Below are 24,328 nucleotides of genomic sequence, written 5' to 3'. Positions count from 1 at the left end.
TTACCAAATGCCATTTGAAGTGGTAAAGAACTCAGAGTGACTGAAATATTGAATTTATTGCCCCCCTTGGTATATACAGTATATAATGGTAATTTTAAACAAAACATGCAGCACATTTTCTCCTGCAAATGCTCAGTATTGACTCAGATTAATGCGAAAAAGGTCAGCTGAGTGATAAGCAGGGTCATAAGAATTAACACTGGGATCTGAGTTTTGATAGCCTATACTACCTACTGGACACACACGTCATGTTTCATTAAGTACTACACAAATGTTAATCAAGTTTAATAACCTTTTCCTGAGATGTCCCAGGAAATGAGGTAGTAAAATTAAAACAGTTAGATGTCTGCTGAAAAGCAAATATATTTATTATGCACTTTCATATACACAGGGATTTTCGCTTAATATAATACAAGGAATAAAATAAAAATTTTACAATGTGAAATTCATTCAATGTACATTAAAAGCTATTTACAACCCACTCCAGGAAAAACAGTCTATCTGCAAACCAAGTTAACTGAGGAGTTCAGATGGGGAATATTAAGCATAACAGACATTTGCATAGCAGAGTAACTGATGAGGGAAAATACCTTTTTATTTTTAAATAAATGGTAATGTTTTCAATACTTATCACAGAGAAGACAAAAATTCATCAATTGTGCCTCTGTATCTCTTAATGCATTTTGCTTCCGTACGGTTTTTCCACATGCATACAGTATCGATATCTGTGTGTCCACAAAACAGTCTTTTTCCCTACCTTTCCCATCAAGAATTTTAGACGTCTTGCGGAGGTAACCTTGGAAGGACCAGTGAAATGGGATGAAAAGAAACAGGATCCATGTTTTATTCAGGATTTTTAGGTGGCGAGAACTGTTACATTACCAGAAGAAACCGTGCTGAGTCACAGCTATGCAACTCTGTTCACCTCACTTACTTGTACGGATGGGAAAGAGCAGAGCAGAACAGAGCGAACACCAGGGGAACAGCACCTTTTCTTTGCACGCAAACCCCTCACAAATGATGACACTAAAAATCACACGCAACAGCAATGCAGAGTTACACAGACCTGCGGAAGTAGACGTTTTAAAGCAATTCATGCTCTGTTCCGAAATGATATTCAAAATCTGTAAGAATTTTCATTCTGAAAACATTTTCAACAGGTCTACTTTCTGCTGATTTGTATACAAGGTTTCCCCAGCAACTGTTTTGAATGTAAATATTATTCACACGAAAACCATCAGGCTATCTATAAGTTGTGGCCCCTTGTGAAACTGGCCATATTTTTACGTCCTCTGTCCACAAGGTGCAATTAATAACAACACAATAAAATTAAATAAATACAATCCCAATGACAGTCAAGTTCAGTAGAAAAATGTCAGCATTCAGGGATCCCTTTCTACAAAACAAAACATACATCTAATAACTAAGAAGAGTTGTATTCTTGCACAGTATTGCAAATGTACTATACTTGAGGTTCAAAACAAGTTTGCTGAGAACATTTTGGTACTTTTCTCTTTACCAAGCCACTAACCCTCTTAAGGCCATTCTGCCAGACTCCTGTTATGTTTATTTTATAATTGTCCCACGGGGACAAGAAATTCAATACATGAAACATTCAGAATAATCAATATTGCCGTGTGTCAACTTTTAACATCTAATTTTACTATATGCTGAACGCCTGACTATAAAAAATTATTTTTACATTTAGTAACAAGCAAATAAGAATGGAGGTGCAAGATATTAAAAAAAATGTTCTGATGATTGTTGATCATAGTAACAAGACACGGAGCCCTTTAGTGCTTCAGAATATGCACTACATATACATCCAGGGGCCATCTATCGAAGTTTAAGGATAGCCATACATCTAATTAATCCTCTATGAAAAATAACCTCAGCTTTCTATCATCTTATTTCTGGAATGATCAGAATTAGAGTATGAAAAAGGCGAAACCCAAGCCTTTAGAAGAAATACTCACATACAAAAATAGGCTTATTTTCTAAAGAGCAAGGCTGTGTAATGGTGAATAGTAGAATATAGCTTGCATTTGTAGGAGAAAATAACCCACTTGTTTCATTTTATCACACACAGAGCTGTGCAAGTAAGATGTGCACATTCAAAGGAAAAATTCATACTGTTCACTTTCACAACAATGGCCTTGATTTTGCCCTCTTTCAGATAAGTGAAATTCTTCTGCTGTAAGAGTGGGGAACCAGCTTTCCATTATCTGCACATGGACTACCCTGACTGCCGATCAACCACGCTCCAGGTACAGAGATACTCACGCTGGCTCTACCTAATCAATCTGAAGCAGTAACCACATTCATACAAGTTTGTGCTTTAAAGAGTTATTGTCTCAGAACAGAGCTCTCTCAGTGATCTCTGTACTCCCCACACAACGGTATTAGGAACCGTTTGCTTTTCCACTGTATTGTCACTGTATATTCTCTCGGCCTCATTAACAGAGTTGTCTGTATTTTCCGCGGTTCGTTTTACTGACATTCTTAATACAGTCCTTTACCTTGGAAAAAAGAAAGAGCTGTTTCTAATGTATAAAGATATACATGAAAGCAGGATCAGACGTTTTACTTTAGCACCTAAAACATACCCATATTCAGTTACCTCATTGCCATAACAGTAACAGAGGCTATGTAAGATCAAGTGTCCTCTTGCTTTCAGCGGTCACAGTCTGCCATCCAGATTTGGTGCCGTAGTTAGTACCAGATAGTGGATTTTGCCTCTTTAAAATCCCAAAGACACTGCAGATGCTTGCAGTCTGACTCCTTCGCTACCACTGAACAGCCATAACACAGACAGAACACACAAGTACAGTATTTATAAAATACTGTTACAAGACTTGTATTTCTGGAGAGAACTTCTTGAAGTACACAGGGAACTGACCATACATTACAACAATGCAAATGTGACAAACTGTTTGCTTATTTTCTTTAGCCACAGGAAAATAAATACAAAAAGCACCGCTTTTCCATACGTAATTCACTGTGGCACATGCACCTCTACCAAGCATTCTGGAATAGGAAGTCAGAATTCCTCGTTCTTACCATTTTCAGCTGTTGCCCAGGAAATACAGCACATAACTTTCTGCAATTAAAAAAAGTGCTCATTCTGTGTATTAAATACAAAGTACACAAAATAAATTTTTGAAGCACAGAGGGTTATACTGAGAAGGCAGCCTGAAAATGTAGGCACGTTACAGTAATTAAGGTAACTGTACTGGGGTAATCACATTCTTGAATTTCGAGGTGGACTAAACAAGCATTGTATGCTTTCATCCCAGCCAGCTGATAAATCATTCGGAGCAGAAGCGCTTCTGTTCATAGCATCATGGAATTGGCCTAGAAGTACAAAATGAAAACATTAAGTTTTTGAAACACTCCATAATACGAACAGCGTTGTCAGAAAGAAAGCTGTATAATTTTCTAATTGAAGTTAAAAGCGCACAACAACATACCAAAACCAAGTATTTCCTTCCTAACTCAAATCCCATGACTGATTCCCTGTGCTCTCTACCATCCAAAGCAGCTACGAGGTCCCCACCACAGGAGAGCTTCTTGAACAGAGCTCAGGAGCAGCAGCCAGGGAAGGAAAGCCGTTCCTCAGGTGCTCTGGTAGAGTACTTCCGATGAGGTTCTCCACAGGTGACTAACTTACTCACTGGTCAGGGAAACTACAGTTTTTGTGCTCGAGACTTGGCAAAAGAGGAGGTAAATTATAGCCTGCACCAAGCAATTCACAGTCCACACAAAACTGTTTTAAACCTAAAATGAAGGTATGTAAAAATTGTTAAGAGAAAAAACAAAAGGAACCATTCAGTTATCCATCACCTCATATGCTTAGCCACTTGCATAACCAAATACTTCACAGAAACCCCCTGAATTTTCAAGAAAGCACTATTTGTTCCAGATAAAGCAAAGGCCAATTTGAGTTTTAAAGTTATGTGTAGAACGTTCACATTTTTTTACACGCTTTTTTAATATTTTAAAATCAACAAAGATGGAAAATTCATCAGACCTGGCCTTTTAACGGCAAGTCAGGTCAAATCATTATGTCCTAGGTCAGAACCACACAATTTATTTACAATAAAGTATAACACGAAAGCAAGTAATGAACATCAGGCACAGGCACATGAAAGTTAGGTAATACAGTTCTTAATTACACATTTTAATATGTTTTATGGAGGCAGGAAAAGAAATCACAAACAAATTTAAATCCTGTTTGGACATGATGCAGAACTGTGGGAATCTGAAGCCCTTTTGACTTCAATGAATATTTAGGGTCCATTCTCTCTCATCTGCTTATTCCCCTCTACTGTCTGCTCCCGTTGTCCTTCCTCTTCACTTTTGCCTGCCCCCCAGCTCATATGACCCTTTGCTAATATTCACATTTTACAAATGTGCAGGCTCCAGAATATAGCTTTTTGAAACGCTGCATTGTTTCAAATATTTTAATTTAACCAAAATATGAACCTGAAGGAAACATCTTAAGAGTCCTGCATAGTACTCTAATGCTCTGCAATTCACGAGAGATCTCTCAGCTACATCTAGAGAGATGCATCCCATTATAGTGAAATTAACTTCCAGGACATTTTGGGAAAAAAACCATTTATGTGTTTCTGACAGCTGAAAACCTCCCGTCTGTGGGTTCTACACCACATGCAATTGTCCTAGAAACGGCACCTGCAGTCTTTAACGTCTTGCAGCAGAACTGAGTCAGCTAGCAAGAACATTCTTGTTCTAAGGAGCAGCACACTGATCTGTCAAAAAAGCAGCATTTACATAAACAAAAAATGTTTTCAAAAATAAGCAATAAGGGATATGCATACATTTCCTTAAGATGCTGCTTCTCTGAAATTCAAATAGAAAACATATTAATTATTAACACATTCCCAATACCCTAAAAAAGATAAACCTCATCAGAAAGAGGGAGAAAAATAGTTCTATTTTAGCTGACTCACTGAGAACTCAGGTCTGGAAAAAAACTACATAAAACTCCTTTTACAGCTTAAAATTCAGTATGGGAGAGAAAATGACCAAACTAAATGAGCTCCACTGATTAGGAACTACAGAATGGTCAGAAAATTGGTACGATAACATAGATTCTAGTTTTGCTCTAAGGAATGCCATCTCTTTTATAGGAGGGTTACCCTCTCAGTAACAAAAATATAAAATCAAAGCTTTAGTGCAGTATTTTAACTTTTTAATTTATAGACAATTACGCTACTAAGATTTCACACTTAAAATCCAAACTCGCAAAAGTGGTTGCCTGCAACTTAAAACAATGTTCAGAAGCTTCCCCAAAAGCAATTTTGTAAATAATGAAATAATTACTGTATATGAAAATATCACATATTAAAATTCCCGGCTGTCCTTATGCTTGAAAAGAGAGTTCCAAATCAAATCTGCATGAAACCTGCTGTTTTAGTTGGTCACATATGATAGACAGGGGGTATGATTTGAGCAATCAGAATTCAACAGAAAATATGACGGTGATCCAATTCCTTTACAGCTGGTGCTTTGAAATGACAGTAAAACAAATACTCGCCAGGTTAGGTTCTTAATATTCATGGTCTTCACCATGAAAGCAATTATGATGCTAAATGGCAACGAAAGGTAATTTTAGTGTATTTAAAATGCACGTTATGAAATACATGCGTTTGCTTCCTTTGTGCCTGGATAGGTTACCTTCTATAATGGTGTTTCCTTCTTGTAGTTGAAACTTGGGTCGCTACCTTCAATCTGAAGTTTTAAGGCTTGCTTAAGGCTGAGTTCTGTCTCTGCAGGAGGATAGCCTTCCAGTACTTCCTGATGCCCTCTATCCTGCACTGTTCGTGGGACAGAAACCCTACCGAGAAAAACCTGATTGCTCTGAAGATGGTAATTTGGATTCGTCATAATTCCATTTCTCTTCTTCTGTTCTCCACTCTGTTGGTGAATCAGGAACTGTTGCTGAGATCGACCAACTTCTTGCTGAGCTGGCGGGACCAAAATTTTGCACTGTGGCTCTGCCGGCATTGATTTAAGTGGCACACTTGTCCCAGATTTGGCAATAGGTACTCGTTTATCAAACTGAGTCATTTCATACTCTAACACTTTTGGCTGGGAGGAACTATTTTGTTTTATTTTTTTTCCAGCCGACCCAGATTTGCTGGCGTTGTCCGTTTTCCCCCCTTTGTTAGCTTTAGTCGATTTCAAACTAGGTTTTACTTGGCTCCATTCAAATTCACTACTTGGTGAATTATGATTTTGACCTAGGGAATGAGTCGTGGAAGAAGGAGAAACAATAGACTGCCTACTCCTGCTGCGTGGCAGGGAATGCTGCTGTATTTGCTCTGTGAATGACAGGCTGTGGAAACTATCAATAGGCACCGTTTGAGCCGTTGCAGTCGATGATGTGGTGCGGAGAGAAGAATTCTTGGAACTCTTCAGGGAGTTGTTTGATAAAGATGACTTCTGACGGTCAACCGTAGAATCAGGCGACTCAGAAGGAGAACTGAAGGCATGAGCAGGCCCGTTAGATAAGCCACGCATACTAGGCTGCATATCTCCACCAGTACTCCCTGAACTATTGGACTTCATCGTTAATGACTGCATTTTAGAGGAGACTGACTGTAAGGGTTTTTGCTCCATTGTGTGGACTGGAGATGGAGTGCAACCATTCAGAGTAGATGCACCATATTTTTCCAGTAATTTAATAATCTGAGAGTGTCCATTTTTAGCTGCAACACGCATAGCAGTGCGCCCAAACTGGTCAGCATGATTTGGATCGGCACCATGCTCCAGTAATATCTGGACAACGTCAATGTGCCCTTCTTGGGCTGCAATGCAGAGTCCAGTAGCACCTTGATTACACGTATGGTCAACCAGAGCTCCATGCTCAATGAGAAGCTGCACTACCTTCACATGACCTTGCCATGCAGCAGACTGCAAAGCAGATCTCTTCTCATTATCTGCAGCATTCACATCAGCATGGTATGTTATCAGCACCTGTACCATCTCCAAATGGCCCTGCCAGCAGGAAACATGGAGCGCTGTTCGTCCCTCAGCATCACTTGCTTCTACGTTTGCACCATTTTCTAAAAAATACTCAGCCATCGTAAGCTGGTTTTCTAATGCTAAGATATAAAGTGTTGGCCGACCATCAGCATCTTTGTAGTTTACATCTGCCCCGTGGCTGAGCAGTAGTTCAACTATATCTCTGTGACCTTCTAAAGCAGCAACCCGGAGAGCGTTTCTCCCATCATAGCCTCTCTGATCAATGTTGGATTTATTTTCCAGTAATATCTGCACACAATCATAGTGACCTTCTTGTGCAGCTAATATGAAAGGTATACGCCCATCATTATCAATTTCATTTGTCCTAGCACCTTGTTCTATCAGAGCTTCACATATCAACCTGTGACCTTCAAAAGCTGCCATATGCAAAGGTGTCCAGCCCGCATCATCTCTATGATTTTCATCTAGCCCCCTGTCCAGCAGAGTCCGTACTACTTCAACATTGCCTTGTGCAGATGCTATGCTCAGAACCGTTCTCCCCTCACTATCAATGCTATCAACAGCTGCACCCCAAAATAGGAGCGTATTCACAACCGAAGCGTGGCCCATGGAGGCTGCTGCCAGAAGCGGTGTACGACCATTGTTGTCTGTGTGATCAACGTCAGCTCCTCCTTCTAGAAGCAGATCAACAACATCTACATGTCCTTCATATGCAGCTACCAGCAGTGGAGTCATGCCATCTTTATCACAATGGTCAACTTCAGCACCACGGTCAATAAGAAGACTAACCACTGAGGCATGTCCCTTACTGGCTGGTACACAAAGGGCAGCGACAGACAGCGCAGTCCTTCCATCCACATCCTCATGGTTCACCTCTGCACCATGATCCAGCAGGTGCTCCACGATCTCTTTATGCCCCATGTATGCAGCTGCAATCAAAGCTGTTCTGCCCTCATTATCAGCTTTATTAACTTCAGCACCATGTTGAAGCAGATTCAACACAATATCTTCATGTCCTCCCCAGGCTGCTGCTCTCAGTGCCGTTCGACTATCAGCGTCTGCACAGTCCACTTTGACTCCAGCGTAAAGGAGCGCAGAAACCACCTCCGTGTGCCCACCCCATGCTGCAGATCGCAATGCCGTCCAACCGTCATGATCGGTGTGATTAACGTTAGCCCCACATCCGATCAAACAATTGACAACCTTGGTATGGCCCTGCCGAGCAGCTAAGGTAAGTGCTGTTTGCCCATGAGTATCTTCTATCTCTAAATCTGCTCCCCTTGAAACCAGTAAGTTAACGACATCAAGATTGCCACTGTACGCTGCATTGGCCAAGAGCGTTCTCCCATTGGAATCGCACTGGTTTACCGATGCTCCGTTGTCTAGCAAGGTGCGAATGGAATCTTCTCTCTCCAGAGCCTGCCGAACAATGCAAGATGTGCGGTCATCTTCACTGTTGACGTGAGCACCAGCTTTTACCAGCAGCTGCAAGACTTCTTGTTCTTTAGGAATTAGGGTTGACAGAGAGTCTTTGACAGGTGTGCCATTCCATATCATCCATAAAGCCAGCTCTGAAGTCTCTAACTGTAAATTTGAATTAATTAGATGCAATGCAAACTCTTGAGCTTCTAACGGCGTTAAATCCTTTGCTCGGCAAGTGTAGCTCATTGCCAGCATTCTGTGTCCCTCTGCTGCGTTACATAAGTATTTCTGCGTACAGTGCTTTACATCTAGCAACCATTCTGCAAAACTGTAATGAAACAAGATTTTGGTATTTCCAAGTCCATCAATAAGGACTTTTGACAGGACATCCAATTTGCGTTGAAAGTCTTCCATCGTCAATGTCATATTTTTGGTCCACACTGCATGATACAATTCCGTTGTGGTTAATGGCCTACAGGCTGCAAGAATTACGTTAAGAATAGGCTGGACCTTTGCAAACTGTTTTCTCACAAAAAGTCTCTGACAGAGCCAAAGGTATAAGCCGTTTAACGTTCCTGGAATATCACGGATCTCTCGTAACATAATAAAATTCTCCACAACTCCATCTAGGACACGTTCCAGATACAAAAAGCAACCACTGCTTTTGATGTGGAGCTGATTCAGCATTTCTGCAGTTTCTTTTGTGAGATGTTGTCTCAGTGCTTCTTCCTGATCTAAACGATGCAGAATATATTGTTGCACATCTTTCACAATATAAGCCTTTCGCAGATCATCCAGACTTATTTTTCGAAAACCTATTAAAAGGGAAGAAAGTTATTATTATTTCTGACCTAGTTTTGCTGAACTCAGTGTTAAAAAAAAAAAAAAAAGACAGACATTTCTGGGTAGGGAACATCCATAATAATACATTTTGTGTGTACACATAGTGAATGTAAATGAATAATAATAGCAGAGAACTTTGATTATAGACACATTTTTATCATCATCTACTATATAAGAATAAATGCTACTAATGAAGAAAATTTCCAAGATCACTTTGAATCAGGCATTGTGTGTCTACTTTGAATAATACCAAATACTGAAGCAAAACCACTAAAACTGCAACCAAAATAGGATTATTAAGTATTATTAAATTATTAAAGGAATAATCCCTTCTCCAATGTGGTTAACAATGGAATTCCAAATAATTTTCAGCTATTTAGTTTACGATGACTATTATATTAATATAATTATAGAAGATGTTATTCGCACCTGGTGCACATGCATGATGAAATGTACATAAATCTCTAACTTGACCATGTTAGTTTCTTTAAAAAAGTTTTATGATACAGGAAAGAAAGACACTCAAAAATAGTTTTAAATTTCTTTACACTCTGTGCACTGAAAATTACCTAATTTTTTCAAATAAGGACTGAGTTTCAGATAAATACGCTGGTTCTTTGGTAGGTGACTCATTGTATAAGGAAACAGGTTTTCTCACAGTCATATGATCTCATTGTTTTTGCAATCCGTTTACTCTTTAGAGGAAAAAAGGAAATTATTTCATACATGCATACCATGTACATCTCCCTACACATGCACACGTATGCGGCCTTCTGCCCAAACCAAAGAAAACTGTTCTTCACATGTGCTAAGAAGTCCCTAGGGCAACCTTGGTGGCCATAAGGCTCTGAAGAATGAGGTGGAACGAAGATTTAGTTGTATGGACTACAGGGCTATCTCTGTCATTAAAGACATTTGCTTTGGTAGTGCCAAGTTAAGCATGTGACGAAGACCTACCCTTTTTGATTAATGACATATTACGTGTTACATTGTTGGAACACTACTTTTCTGGAAGCTATGGGAAAACCGCAGAGGTCACAGGCACAGCAGCTTAAACTACCGTGTTTTAGGCCAGAGCTGTACCTCCCTTCTCCAGGGACAGGCTGTAATCTCTTCCTCCAGTGTAGCAGACCGCACACATTTCCTTACAGTCAGCTCAGCTAGTCATAAAAACCCCAACTTTGCTTTTCAAACCAATGCAGTTCCTAGCCTCCAAATTGTACTGAAGGAAAAGCAACCACAGAGCAGTGCATTCAATGCAATTTTGGTCCCATCTCCACGAAACAATTTGAATTGAGACCCTGAAGAATGTTACTTTCAGATCTAGTTTTTTATTGTCTTTAAACATTCTGTGGATCGAGCTGCTCAGTCTGTGAACTCGTTCCGACTGACAATTCAGCCTGATAAGAACACTAAATTTTTTGTTCCCGGGTATCTTCAGCAGAGGTTCTGAATGTCACATTATGGTCACTCTGTTAACTGTGTAGTCTACATGAGCACTGTACAAACACAATAGATTAGGACTGAGAGGCAAACTATGGCAGTGTTACTACAGTATTTCTGCTTCCCTTATTCATTATGGTAGCATTACAAATCTAACAAGATTAAATCAATAGAATATTTAAAACAAAATCATACTTCTCCCCAGAATAAAATCACTGAACAGGACACTTTCGCGCAGCAACTTCTCAGGCTAAGACTACACTAATAAGATTGTCTAATTGAAGATTTTTGAATGAGAAGGCCAGGAGGCAGAAATTAATTATTTGAGGGGGATCTTTCTTCATTCTGCAGAGGCATTTTTTTTCTCTCAAGAGAATCACCATAATTTATCACAACTTCAAGTATTGTCCTAACCTGACCTGCAGAATGGCATAATTAATTGATTAACTATGCATTTGATTAAAATATTGTGTATGTAACTTTGTAGAGCCCTTAATTTTCACAAATAAGCCAAATAAGAAACTCTTTTGAGTAAGAACAGACAGTGCCCTGCGATTCTGCAGATCCCAAGCTTCCACTTCAAGAGAAAGACTGTTTCCAGGTTATGATCCTTCAGAAGATCCAGAAGTGAAAACAGAGGAGTAAAACCCAGGGCATCGCTTGGTGCGTGCATTCCCAGTCGCATGCATACACAGAGCTGTAAATAGAGACAAGTGTCCCTTTGGTTGTCTCATGTGCAGGCAACAGCTCTGTTTTGCTCGATTCAGAGCAAATGCAACCACTACATTCGCTCACCTTCCAGTTCTTTGAACCTCTCTGCTTCTCCCAGTAAAGATTTGTATCTCTCACTTGGCTGGACAGGTAGAGAGCTCTGCAAACGCCTTCTCAATGTGTTTAGTACTAAGTGACTCTGCTCACACCACCTCCAATCTCACACTAACTGCATGCCCACATCCTTCCTTCTAATACGTTATTTTTACATCACTCAAGTGTTTTTTCAGTAGTTGATTCCCCCCCCACACAAGAAAACCCCTGACTCGCATGACAGCAAGTCTGAGATTTCAGCTGGTGTTCAGTGCTGCCTAATGACTACACCTCCCTTGACTCCCGGCCTTCACATGAAAACCTGCGGAGTGATAACTGTTTGTCTCAGTCCCTGTCTGTGTTTTTCAAAAGCAAAATCTTGCTTATCTTGCAGTGTTCTTCAAATGCTATTTTTCATTTTGCTTCCCAAGATGGGTGGGAAAGTGAACAAAACCATTTCAGATGTGATAAAAAAAAAAAAACAAACCCAAGCCCTCCAAAAAAAAGTAAAAAGGGAAGTGTTTGTGTGTTTGTTGTTAGGTTTCTCCCCTTTAAATGAGGCTGTATCATTACTTTGTTCCATGTTAGGGTTAAAAATACAGCCTGCTCTGTACTTACCTGAGACATACCAAATATCAAAACACCTCAGCCAAGCAAATACATTTCAGAAGACTTCAGAGCAGTAAACATTCCAGAAGTCAGTAACTCAAACAAATTGATTGGTTGTATGTTCAGAAGCTGTATATTCACAGAAGCTAAAAACTGTTTCTTTTCTTTTGCAAATTTCCAAATAGCCCTTGATAATGAGATCCTATATATTATATTTGAAGACAAGTTTGTATAGCAAGAAGCATACTACACTCATACAGATCTTTGCACATCCCAGGGATGATATGCTCTTTAAGTGCTGAGATTAACAAATGGCCATTGTAACAGACTTTTGAACAGAAACAGGTTGTTAATTTTAACCACTGCACGCTATAATAAGCAAATAATTCAAAAAAAGGCCACATAAGATAGAATTATTTATATTTTTTTAAATCTCAAATTCTCATTGCTAGCTTGAAGCAGGAAAACAAAGCCATGGTTTTTTTTCCCAAACCTCTATCTAAATGAGGTCATTTTACATTTCCAAACAAAGATCCTGCAAACTTGCTTTTCAACCCTACCAGATACAATAAGTCACTTTCATGGACAAGCAGCACCAAAACATTAAGAGAAAGCTCATTTTGTTTCAGATGCATTCCCATGAACTACTTAAGCTCAGCAAAACAGGAGTGCAGCAGACAGAAGTTGCAGTCCCACGACCCTGCTTTTTGCATTGTTAAAATTTTTCTTATAACACATCACTTTCAACCCAATGGGAGCTCCAATATGGATTTTCCTGATTTATTAAATTCCTGGCAGTTCTGTAAACAAATCAGTTCCAAATGTATTTCTTGGCAAGATATAAGGTCATTCAAAGGGAAAAAAAAGTATCTTGGCTACATAAAGACTTCCACAGTATGTCAACCTTTTCAAACTTTAATAATAACAAATAAGCTATTAACTAGCAGGTTCCCGTAAATACTTAAAAATATCCTTCTACTTTCATACCTTTAAATACATTCACATAAGTATATTACAAAAAAATTTAATACATTTTAATATATTTCATTTAATTGAATTGTTAACTTCAAAGTAATTTAAATGATTACACACATGGCAATGTTCTGGCATTAATAATTTACACTGCTGATCTAAGCATATATTTAATTAGGTATTTCTATGGCCGTTTATTGCTCAAAAAGAGTAACGTATCCAGCAGAGTAAAATGCACCTGAAAATGCAAGCAGCACACAGCTCTTAGTGCATTTGCAGCATACTACGCGTTACACATTTCACTGCGTCTACCCCAGAAGCTAAGAGCCACTGAGGCTGAAATCTGCTGCTCTCACTTGTCCGTGTCATTGCACAGACATTTATTTAGTTAAGATTTACAGGTAACAGTCGATTTAAAACAATTTAGTCTTTCCTCTTTAATTACAAAGCAGATTAAGTTAAAAATTCCCATACAACCTTTTACTAGGAAATATGAATTTCCCTGGGATCATGTTTCCAAAGCGGTAATCAGAAGAAAGCAGTCATGAGAGGAAAGAAAACAGTAATTAAAAACTCCCAGTTTATTTCCCAAGCCTTCCAAATATTTTTTTCCAAAACCCAAACCAAAACAACAAATAAACTTTTCCGAAGCTTTAAGATCATAGAAGTAAATTTTACAAGTACATAAATATATAAAAATTACGTTTTACAGTAAAAATTCAATCCCCACAAAGACTTTAAAGCACAATGATATCACCCAACTAAATTCCAACCTACTATGAAAACTCAGAGGACAACTTAGAATTTCTTTTTTAAAGCAATCTCTCTTGGGTGTGGGCTCATGCCGTGTATTTTCTGGAATGGCAGCTAATGAGAAAAGGTTCAGGCAACTGATTTAATTTCGGGATTCAGCAATATGACTACCTCAGTAGCTTCAATTACCAAGCAGGATGAGTTTTCTGGGTTGTGATTTTTACTACATTTCTCTGAAGTTTTCATATTTTCACTTCTTAATTTTCAGAAAGGCTACAAGAAAAAAACCCACAACCTAACGCTCCACATCTTTTCAGACCAGAACCAGCAAACAGCAGCAATATGGAAAAGACCTATGCTCCCAAGATTTCTAATCCGGCATAAATTTGGATAAATATCAGCTCTTAATAATATCTAGCCGTCTGGAATTGCATGATAGAGAAAAGGAAGAGTGAAAAATGAATGACAGATTGCTTGCTTTTGCCTAGGGATTTTAAGAATGGAAATGAAGCTCCCTCTGAGACTAAACTGAACCCTTTCACATCCCGTTTTTGATTCTTCTTACTGTATTTTCCAGTATCTTTCTCGTATCTAACATTAACTTTATGGAAACTGGCTCCCTGAGATGTGACATCTGCATGGGCTTTACCACACTGGTGCACTCATGCCCCACACTTGACATGGAATTCTTTGGATGAAGAATGTCAGTGTTCAATTGAGGGCTATAATCAAGCCAGATGCCACAGATACTTGATTTACACGTGTAGCAAAGAAGAAGAAATTAAGTAAATGCCTATTTAAAAAAGTCTATTTGAACCAATGAATAGAGCATTTGTACATATGCACTTTTGTCTATTTAACTTTATGCTGTTAATGAGAAATTACCTGCTTTTCACTCAAAGGTATATCTACATAAAATACCTTATTTTAAAATGCCTAAAGTTTTTTAAACTAATATGATAGATCTTTAAAAAAGGAATTTAGTTTTGTAAGAACAACAGCTATGCTTTCAAGATTTAGCCTCATTTTCAAAGAAGCATTTTTATTAGCTGATTAGCTCATGCATAAAAAAAATAAAATTGTATGTTCTGCACCACTTTCACATTAGAGGACTTTAGTTATTGAGGTACAGAAAGAAAATTTTTCTGACATGTTAATACAAAGATTAGAATGACTATGTTTAATGTAGCTGCTTGACTGTCCATACTGGTAGCCAAATGATAGCAAACAATGGCATGGGAGATAATGTGGATAATTATGGGCATAACACAGAGAATTATTAAATTTAGGGCAAAGGTCCACAATAAAAACAAACAGGCATGATGTGGCAGTTGGTAAAAGCGCACACGCAAGAGAAGGCAGGAGGACACACATTATCTGTTCCCCTCCTTTTTTACTCAATTGGCTGGCTTTTGCTCACTGTGGAGGGTGACCGCAGACTCATGCAGGCATCATTTTACATTTGGTTCATATTTTTGAGGTTGTCTCTGCAGCCACAAGAGGCAAAACCTTTTTTTTTTCTTTTCTTTTCTTTTTTTTTTTTTTTTTTAAATTAATGAAAGCTGAGAATCTCAATAACGGGAAAAAAATCTGAAGCACATTGTGCTACTACAGAATCTGGGAATACAGAAGGTCCCAGAACACAAGCTACACAAGATGCAGGCACAAATACTCAATTTTCAGAAGTCACCAACAAAAGTGAAGGAACAAAGAGCATCAGAATAAACACCCCTCCTCCTTTTCTCATTCTTACAGTGGTAGGGATGATATATTCACCACTGGCAGTGGCAAGGTGACAGTGGATGAGAAATACTGCACTCTTTCTTCCACATCATCTTCACTATTTTTGGCTAGGGAGATATGCTTGCACAACTGTCATCTGTACTGGACACCCAAAAAAGAGCACTCGGGACCAGGCCACTGCAGCAATCCTGCTCCCAGTCATTATAAGACTTTCTGACAAATAGGTTTAGCTCTCATTTCAGCAGATACTTGGAAGAAGTTTTCACTGCATGAAAATTTTAAGTGAAAAATGATACAAACTGATAGTAAACAATATTGGTTCATATGCATTTTATATTGTATTCTAAAATTTTTAACAGAAAAAAAATACAGATGGGACACATTTTCCCAAAATAATCCCAAAGGGATTCCAATCTATCTTACTGAGTTTCACTGTAACTGATTTTTTTTTTGGTTCCAAATTAAAGAAACACATTTGAAGAAAATGTACAGTGATTATATTATCATTATGGTTGGAAACATTGATTTGCTGGGAGGTCGGAAGTATTAGAAATTCAGTATGATAGTGTCCCAGAGTGCAGTGCACATTATACACGTTTTATTTCTTCAGTCACGAGTCCAAAAAATACTTATTGTTGATCTTGAATTCTGCCTGCCCACCAATGAAATGGCTTTATAAATTGGCTTGGCGAAGAGTAAATATTCAAATACCACAAAGGAGGAAAAGAGTTTGCCCCATTAGAAGTGTTAATGACAGTCTAGCCTTTTCAGGTTACAACCAGAAAAGAAATCAACATTATCTCAAGTTTTACAACACAAAGTTGCAATGTATCTGAAGTTCATAGAAGCTTCAGCCATGCTCCTCACATCCTCACTATACCGTTAATGAACTTGAATATTAGCTCTAAACAGGAAAATCAGCCAACCGTGTATAAAGCAGGCAACCGCCGCATTGGCTGTAACGTCACAGTTTTCTGTGAAAAAAGTGGAAACGCCACTTCCTCCAAACAGACCCTAACATTTCTTCTCAGTTTGCACCCAATTATTTCAGGATTCATTCTTTCTTTGCTGTTCCTCTTCCACAGCGAAGGTGGGATTATAATATCAGAAGCCAACTTCCTTTATGCTATTCATCAAGTCATTCTCCGTGGAAATGAGAAGTTAACTTATTCAAATTAAATTTACTTTAAAGGCATATCCATTAGTTCTGCTGATTTTTCCCATCAGGAATTCCATCTGGAAACATACTTAGAAGACAACAGCAATTTTTTAGGACTAGTTTGAAACATTATATGATTCAATGGAAAGGAAATAAAACTGCTCTGAAAAAAGTTTTGTCTGTTTTTTTGGCAATGACAACGTATCTAATCAGCCAAGCCTTGACAAAACTATTCCCATATGAATGTCCAAAGGATCCCTGTGAAGCTACCCCAAAGTTTCCTTTAGTTCTCACATACTTTCAAATACCAATCTTCACGTCTGCCACTGATTAATACAGTACCTCATTCCAAAATGCAATTATCCCATTGACCTTTAGCCACCGTGGAAGCAGGCAAGCCTATGGGTCTATGTTCTAATAATCACATTTTTGTCCTAATTGTACCCTTAATACACACAGGCTTTATACATAGGTCTGGAATCCAGTCTAGATATCACCCTTTATTAAGTTTCAGAGAACTTCCAGTAACAATGTCATTATAGTGAAGAAATGCTCTCATGACACAGTAAAGCTTAGATGAAGAAGCTGTAAAGAATTTTTTTACTGTGCAACCTTGGCCAAAAATATTCTCCAAGAATCTACATCTACACTGCTCCCCTCTCAAGTTGCACCTTCCAAGATTACTCCCTGCTTTCTGAAAATAAGGGGAACGATTTTAATAGGAGATGAAAAAAAAATATCTTTTGAGGTTGTAAGTAATGGGTGTATGCAGCTGACATACTTAGACATCACCTACACTGTTTCAAAGCTTTTTAAAGCTAGCAAAGCAAGAGAAAACTCAAAGCAGCCATATTCCTTGCAGATGTATTGCAAAGACAGAATTTACCTCTAAAATACTTGGCTGATTCAAGCTTTCTACAATCTTCAGTAAACTGGAATGTGTGTTATTTAGAACTGTCATTTTTGTGACTGTCATTTTTAGAACTAAGCATGCATCAGCGCTTTCAAGCATCACCAAGGGTCATGTAAGTACTACGTACTTAGTTACAGGCACAGGTGACAAACACCTCCTATGCTCTGTACTCACCTGTAAACATTTTTGTAACAGCTTTACTCTGCTTGCGGGCAGAACACAGAAGGAGCAGCCAGGGAGGGAAGAACTCAAAGTGGCCAGCTAAAAGCTCCGCTATTGTTCCAGATAAACTCGTAGAAGTTTGTTCACCTTCGGAAACATTACAGCCCTCATCGACTGAATCTATGAGCAGGAAGAGGCTCTGCTGAGGGGGCTTCATTCCCAAGAGAGGGAGCAGAATGCACCTGTAAGGAACATGAAACACAATCAGTCTTTTAAATGCACTTAACAATATATTGAGTACTATGTAGTCATTCAAGTTGAAGCTATGATCAAGTTAAGATGCAAAGCTATTTTTTAAACAGTCTAAAGAAGTTTTTTCAATAACACAGAAAATACTGAGGTAGACTGAACTAACAGTTTGAACAGTCAGTGACGTAATTCCTGCTTAGGCAGTATTACTTTTTAATGAACTTGTAATTTATAACAATTCTTTAAAACAATGTAATGTTGTTCAAGACTCCTTAGAAGATTTAGAAAAATGTTACTTCACTACGAAAGAAGCTACCTGGCCTAAAGTTTAAGAACTTCATTACTGTTGCCTCTGCCAAAGCTGCTATTGCTTATCAGAAACCAATAGTAAACAATAGCTGGTCATGAAACAGAAGTCTAAAAGACACACAAAATATCAAAGCTTAGAGTTCAAGTCTGAACACCTAACATTTTACAAAGAACAGAATTTCTGCCATACCTTCACAAATGAAATGCAAATTAATTTAGTAGCAAACTGAAGCATTTGGTAGTGACTTTGATGTATTAGTTTTTATTTATATTGAAGTTACCAAGTTCATATTACTGGAAGAGGATTATAGCATGCTGAGGATGCATAGCATCTATACCAATGCATCTGATTGTGCAACCAAAACACTAAAATTTGCACGTATTGTTGCCACCCTTAATGGTACTCCTTTAAAATATATCTAACTCAGCACTTAAAAGTATTTTTAAATAGCTACTACGTAACTGTCACGCATCTATCCAGTATTTCCACACTAGACTACTATTTTTTGTGAAACTTCATAATGCTTTAGGCTCCTAAGTTTCACTGAGTAAATTATCTTTAAACACATTGGCAAGTAAAACTTTGACTTCATAGTAGAAAGATTCAGAAAATGAAACAAGGTGGAAAAAAAATTGTACCTAACAGTTTACTCTCTTTTGTAGATTTATTATTTACACATGTCCAGGAAGCATGCACATCAGAAGTATTTTTTGTTTTACTCAAGCCAGTAATAATCTTTCTTCATCTGTTTTACCGAACCAATTTTTCTTCAGAAGACTTTGATCAACACATTCTGACCTACCAAGCATTCAAAGAGGAATATAGGCAGATGTTGCCTGGAAGAACACAACCCACTTCAGACATAATTCGTAAGCCCTGTTAGTGGAAGGTTTGTTATTTTCTGGTTTTCTGACTGAGAAGAAATGGAAACAGAATGGTGCATGCCCAACAGTAACAGCAGAATCTAGCAGAGCAGACTAGGTGATCTCTTACACTTGGAAAAATTTTCCCAAAGGTATAAAGGTATAAAAAGGAAGTACAAAATACTTGTGTTCTGAAAGCACCCCCTTTTATGCACAAGACTACCGAGAATTCTTCGGTACTTCCATAGCTAGCTACTCTTCCAGAAGGTGCCTGAAGTACAACTAAAATCACTGTTCACTAAGCTGGGAAGTTAAGCAGCTACCCATTTACAGAACAGGAAATTAAAGTAGCCATAAGGTTAAAATTACTTTCCTAAGTGATGCCAATCCCACAATGAAAGGAGGCAGTTGGAAATGACCACATTTTCCACCCCTTCCCCCACCAGAATGCTGCCTTGCCCCCTCAGCTATTTATGTCAAGGCATTTTCCCTGCAACATTATTTTTTCTATCAAAACCAATTTTTTTTTCACATAGCCCTCTATAAGAAATCACTTTTTGAGTATGAATGTTACTAGGAATATGAAGAAATGGTAATGGTATCTCAAATTAAAATCTCACTTAAAATCTGTGTGACCCTAATGAAGTGCCTACCAAAATACCTTAGGAGCATCCAACAATGTTCTTGTGTCAGGATTTACCTGTTGGGAATGCCACCAAGAAAAGCTAACTGACAGGTCTCGGAAAAGGGTCTCAAATGATTCTGCTTAATTCCTGCAGTAAGTAGCAGCTGGCTGTAGTAGGTTAAATCAAAAGGTTCACCCTGCCTCCAAACAGGGTTGAAAACAGACATCTAAGGAATAATGTAAGCAGCAGGCAAGCAGTAAGCCACATCTTCCCAGAACCCTCAGGGACTGCAGCCAGCAGTGCTTCCAGGGACTTTCTGAACCAGGGATTCAGCCTTCGCATTTAATGTCCCTTAACCGACCAGGTTTGCCTAAATCTATGAACCGATCTAAGCCTTCGGCACATACAACATCCCACGGCAAGGCCTTCCGCAGCTTAGCTACACACTGCATGAACAAAGATCTTCCTTTTGTGGTTTAAAATCCAAAACCTCCCTGTTTAACATGATACCTTTCAGCTTCTGGACTGGAAGGGATGGTGAGCGATTATGTCATATTCACCCTCTCCATGCCATTTGTAATCTGACTTGTACCACAGCCTCTCTGAGCCACTTCTTTCCAGGCAGAAGTCCTAGCATACTGACAGTTCTTCATAGAAAGCTGTCCTGCAGACCCTTCGTCTCCCTGTGCTTTGCTTCCTTCCACTTCATAATACTTGGATTTCTGAACCTTAACATAGCTTAAATTCCACTAGGAAAAACACAGGCATGTATACATATGGATATAAGAAAGGAGGCACAATGATTTCTCCCAACTTACAGCAGTATTATTACAAGGGTGACATTGACAAGACTTTGTTAAGACTTTCTCTTAAAGTGCCCGTAGAAACTGTCCGATAACTTCTGTTCTTCCTAGAAATTTTATATCTCTTGAGTTCAGAGTAGATGCCAAGAAACATAATAGTGAAACTTTGTAGAGGCAGTAAGTGCTGTGTTAATTTGCCAGAAGTCATGTTATGTGACAACTGGGGGACCGGGCCCAGCCAGCATGGGTTCGTGAAAGGCAGGTCCTGCTTGACTAACCTGATGGCTTTTTACAACAAGATGACCCATCTAGTGGATGAGGGAAACAGACTTTAGCAAAGCCTTTGACACAGTTTCCCACAGCATTCTCCTGGAGAAACCAGCTGCTCATGACTTGGATGGGTCTACGCCTCTTTGCTGCATAAAAAACTGGCTGGATGGCCAAGCTCAAGGACTGGTGGTAAACAGAGTTACATCCAGTTGGCAGCTGGTCACAAGGGGTGTTCCCCAGGGCTCAGCACTGGTGCCAGTCCTGTTTAACATCATTATCGACAATCTGGATGAAGGGATTGAGTGTACTCTCAGTCAGCTTGCAGACACCACCAAGCTGGGGATCTGCTGGAGGGCAGGAAGGCTCTGCAGAGGGGTCCGGACAGGCTGGACCCATGGGCCAAGGCCGACTGCATGAGCTCCAGCAAGGAGAAGTGCTGGGTCCTGCCCTTGGGTCACAACACCCCCGCACAACACTACGGGCTTGGGGCAGAGCGGCTGGAAAGCTGCCGGGTGGGAAAGGACCTGGGGGTGCCGGTCAACAGCCGGCTGGACATGAGCCAGCGGTGTGCCCAGGTGGCCAAGGCGGCCGGCAGCATCCCGGCTTGCATCTGAAATGGCATGGCCAGCAGGAGCAGGGCAGCGCCCGTCCCCCTGTGCCCGGCGCCGGCGAGGCCGCCCCTGGAACCCTGTGTTGGGGTTTGGGCCCCTCACTGCAGGAGGGACATGGAGGGGCTGGAGCGTGGCCAGAGCCGGGCAGGGGCTGGGGCAGGGGCTGGGGCACGGGGCTGGTGAGGGGCGGCTGAGGGACCTGGGGGGGCTCAGCCTGGAGAGGAGGGGGCTCGGGGGGGGCCTGATCGCTCCCTGCAGCTGCCTGACAGGGGCTGTGGGCAGGGGGGGGTCGGTCTCTTCCCCCAGATAACAAGTGACAGGACAAGAGGGGAGGTTTAGGTTGGACATTAGGAAAAAATTCTTGGAACAGGCTTCCCAGGAAGGTGGTGGAACCACCATCCTTGGAAGTATTTAAAGACGTGTACATGTGGCACTTAGGGACATGGTTTAGTGGCTAACTTGGCAGTGCTGGGTTAACAGTTGTAATCAAACTTAAAGGCCTTTTCCAACCTAAATGATTCTATGTTTACCTCCATAATGTGACTTCATAACTCTACATGCTACAGTTTCTTGCTTGCATAGAATTGCATAAATCAACACAGAATTATCAATGTCTTAAAGTGCTTCCGTAAACGGTGATTCATCCACAGGCTGTTGTAACAGATTGCCTAATTTGCAGAGTGCCTCTCAAAAGATTAGAAGTTGATTTTCTTTACCTTCTGAAAGGGTAACAGCTTTATCTTTATAACTTCTATATTCAATAGAGGTATAAAAGTGGTTATCATTACAGAAAGTTTCTGAAATTAAAATTTTGTCATTTAAAACAACAAAATTAATTAGTAAAAACACAAAGTCTCTAGAGAAACCAGCACAATTAGGCATTTTAAATGACGAAATTAATTTTAATGGCAATGTAATGTAACTACTTCTTTATGCAGAGCTAAGATGTTTTACATGTTCTCTAGCAAATAAGGAGTCCTCAGAACAACGAACCATCCCACAGAATTCTTCAGGATTGCTACCGAGTTGACTGTACCCATGCAAACATGATTTTCCACATATGGAAGGAATATATATAGGCTATGCTGAAGTTCTGCTTATGATTATCCTTGACATTTTTAGACTGAATCCACAAAAATACCAAGGCACAACAGAACAAAGCAGAAAGATAGCAGCATTGTCCACAAAGGCTGAAAAGACAGTCACAGTGGAATGCACATACTTGCTAAAAGAAAAAAAGCAAACAAAAATGCCAAACAACAATTAATGAATAGTTCTAGGAGCAAAAGAAGTTATAAATCCTGGCTACTTATGAATGCATTCCTCCTATTTGATTATCTTTGGTGCATAGGAAATTCAGTTGTGTCCCCACTTAAATTCTACAAAGCCTGTTACAGCATGAACGTAGCTTATCCCTAAAACGGGTCCCTCTTCCCTATGCAGCTGCTGGCATTCACTGCTGACAAACACATGGAAAAGATGTATGAAACTCATCTACTAAATAATCCAGAAGAAGCAAGGAGGAAAAAAAAAAAAAAAAACAACAGAAGAAAAAAAGAAAAGAAGAAAAAATTCCCCCTCCATTTGTCAGACTCCAAGTGCTGCTACCTTTAGCAAGACATGAAATACTTCACATTTCATGGTAGAAATGACCGATTTGGAAATCTGCTTAACTACTACTACGGCTCTTACCTTTTTTTTTTTTTACATCAGTATGACAATTCTTTAACAAACTCTCTTTTGAGTCACCTTCTTGCCAATTGGTTATAGTTTAGCACTTGTATTTCAGATACAGTCGCTGATGCCAAGAACCATGCCAGAGATCTGCATCGGGAATTTACAAACTCTGCTCTTTTCAAAGAAAGTTTGTAAAAAAGCAGACAGTATCATTATCCCACACATAGCTTTGTTTTCTCCTCTTGCTTTTTTGCAAATGCTTCTACACCAGATTCCTTGAGCAAATTCACCAGCTATTTTACATATTCCTAATCCCTGCATATTAAATTAACCTCTTCCCCCCACCCCTTCCTTCCTTCCTGAATTATTGAGAGGTTAACTTTTCCTCCTCATTTTAATCTATTAGATGTTTCCTCTGAATAAGATTGTTTGGAGGCAATCTCTCTAAACTCGAGCTAGGGAGTCAGCTTCAGGATTAATTCTGAATGTGGGCATATAACCTGCACTCTTGCAAAGGTGGAATGTGAAATCAATTTTGCATCCACAGATCAAAACCGTAACATTTTCACCAGTGTTACAGAGAGAAGCCTACTGTCCCCTTCCAAGCTTTGCTGCTTCTTTGGCCAAGCCTGCAGTGAGCCTCTGAATTGGTGTAAATGCAATCGGAGAGGTGCAGTGCTCCAAACTGCCCATGGAAGCAGGTCCTGCCCGCAGCCCAGCAGACCTACAGCTGATGGAGCACGTTCCCCCAGCAGACCCCCAGCCCAGGGGACTACATTATTTTCCACACCGGGCCAATGCTGTCAGATAGGTCAGGGATACACTTTTGCCCACACAAGTTGTTTTGGGCTGGCTAGCAAGACAGGAGCCGTATTACCCCAAGCACGCAAGCAGCAATTACTTTTCAACTAGCAGCTAGCTTACGCTCAGACTTTGCATATGTTGTCCTCTCCCGCTCTGCTTAAGTTTTTCTTAATAGTACTATGCTGTGTGCTTGTCCTGCTTTGGACCATGTGCAACATCATCACGCTGAACATGGCTGGATCTGCTGCCTAAGTTGCATTTTGTCAGGCTGGAAAGAACAA

At 39.6% G+C, this 24,328-nt stretch overlaps 1 protein-coding gene across 1 annotated transcript in view; it reads right to left on the bottom strand.

Annotated features, from left to right (window-relative positions):
• Positions 1-345: 345 nt before the first annotated feature.
• ANKRD50 (ankyrin repeat domain containing 50) overlaps positions 346-24,328 on the bottom strand; it is a 44,991-nt gene continuing 21,008 nt past the window's right edge. Inside the window, exons 3-5 of the mRNA XM_056325338.1 lie at positions 17,847-18,076; positions 5,701-9,248; positions 346-3,354 (exon numbers count right to left, since the gene is read on the bottom strand). Coding sequence (XP_056181313.1) covers positions 5,704-9,248; positions 17,847-18,076 — 3,775 coding nt within the window. The 3' untranslated portion in view covers positions 346-3,354; positions 5,701-5,703. The remainder of the gene's footprint in view (positions 3,355-5,700; positions 9,249-17,846; positions 18,077-24,328) is intronic.

Source organism: Falco biarmicus, chromosome 1, assembly GCF_023638135.1.
Source record: "Falco biarmicus isolate bFalBia1 chromosome 1, bFalBia1.pri, whole genome shotgun sequence".
In the NCBI taxonomy this organism is placed as follows: Eukaryota; Metazoa; Chordata; class Aves; order Falconiformes; family Falconidae; genus Falco; species Falco biarmicus.
This window is presented reverse-complemented; position numbering and strand designations above follow the sequence as displayed.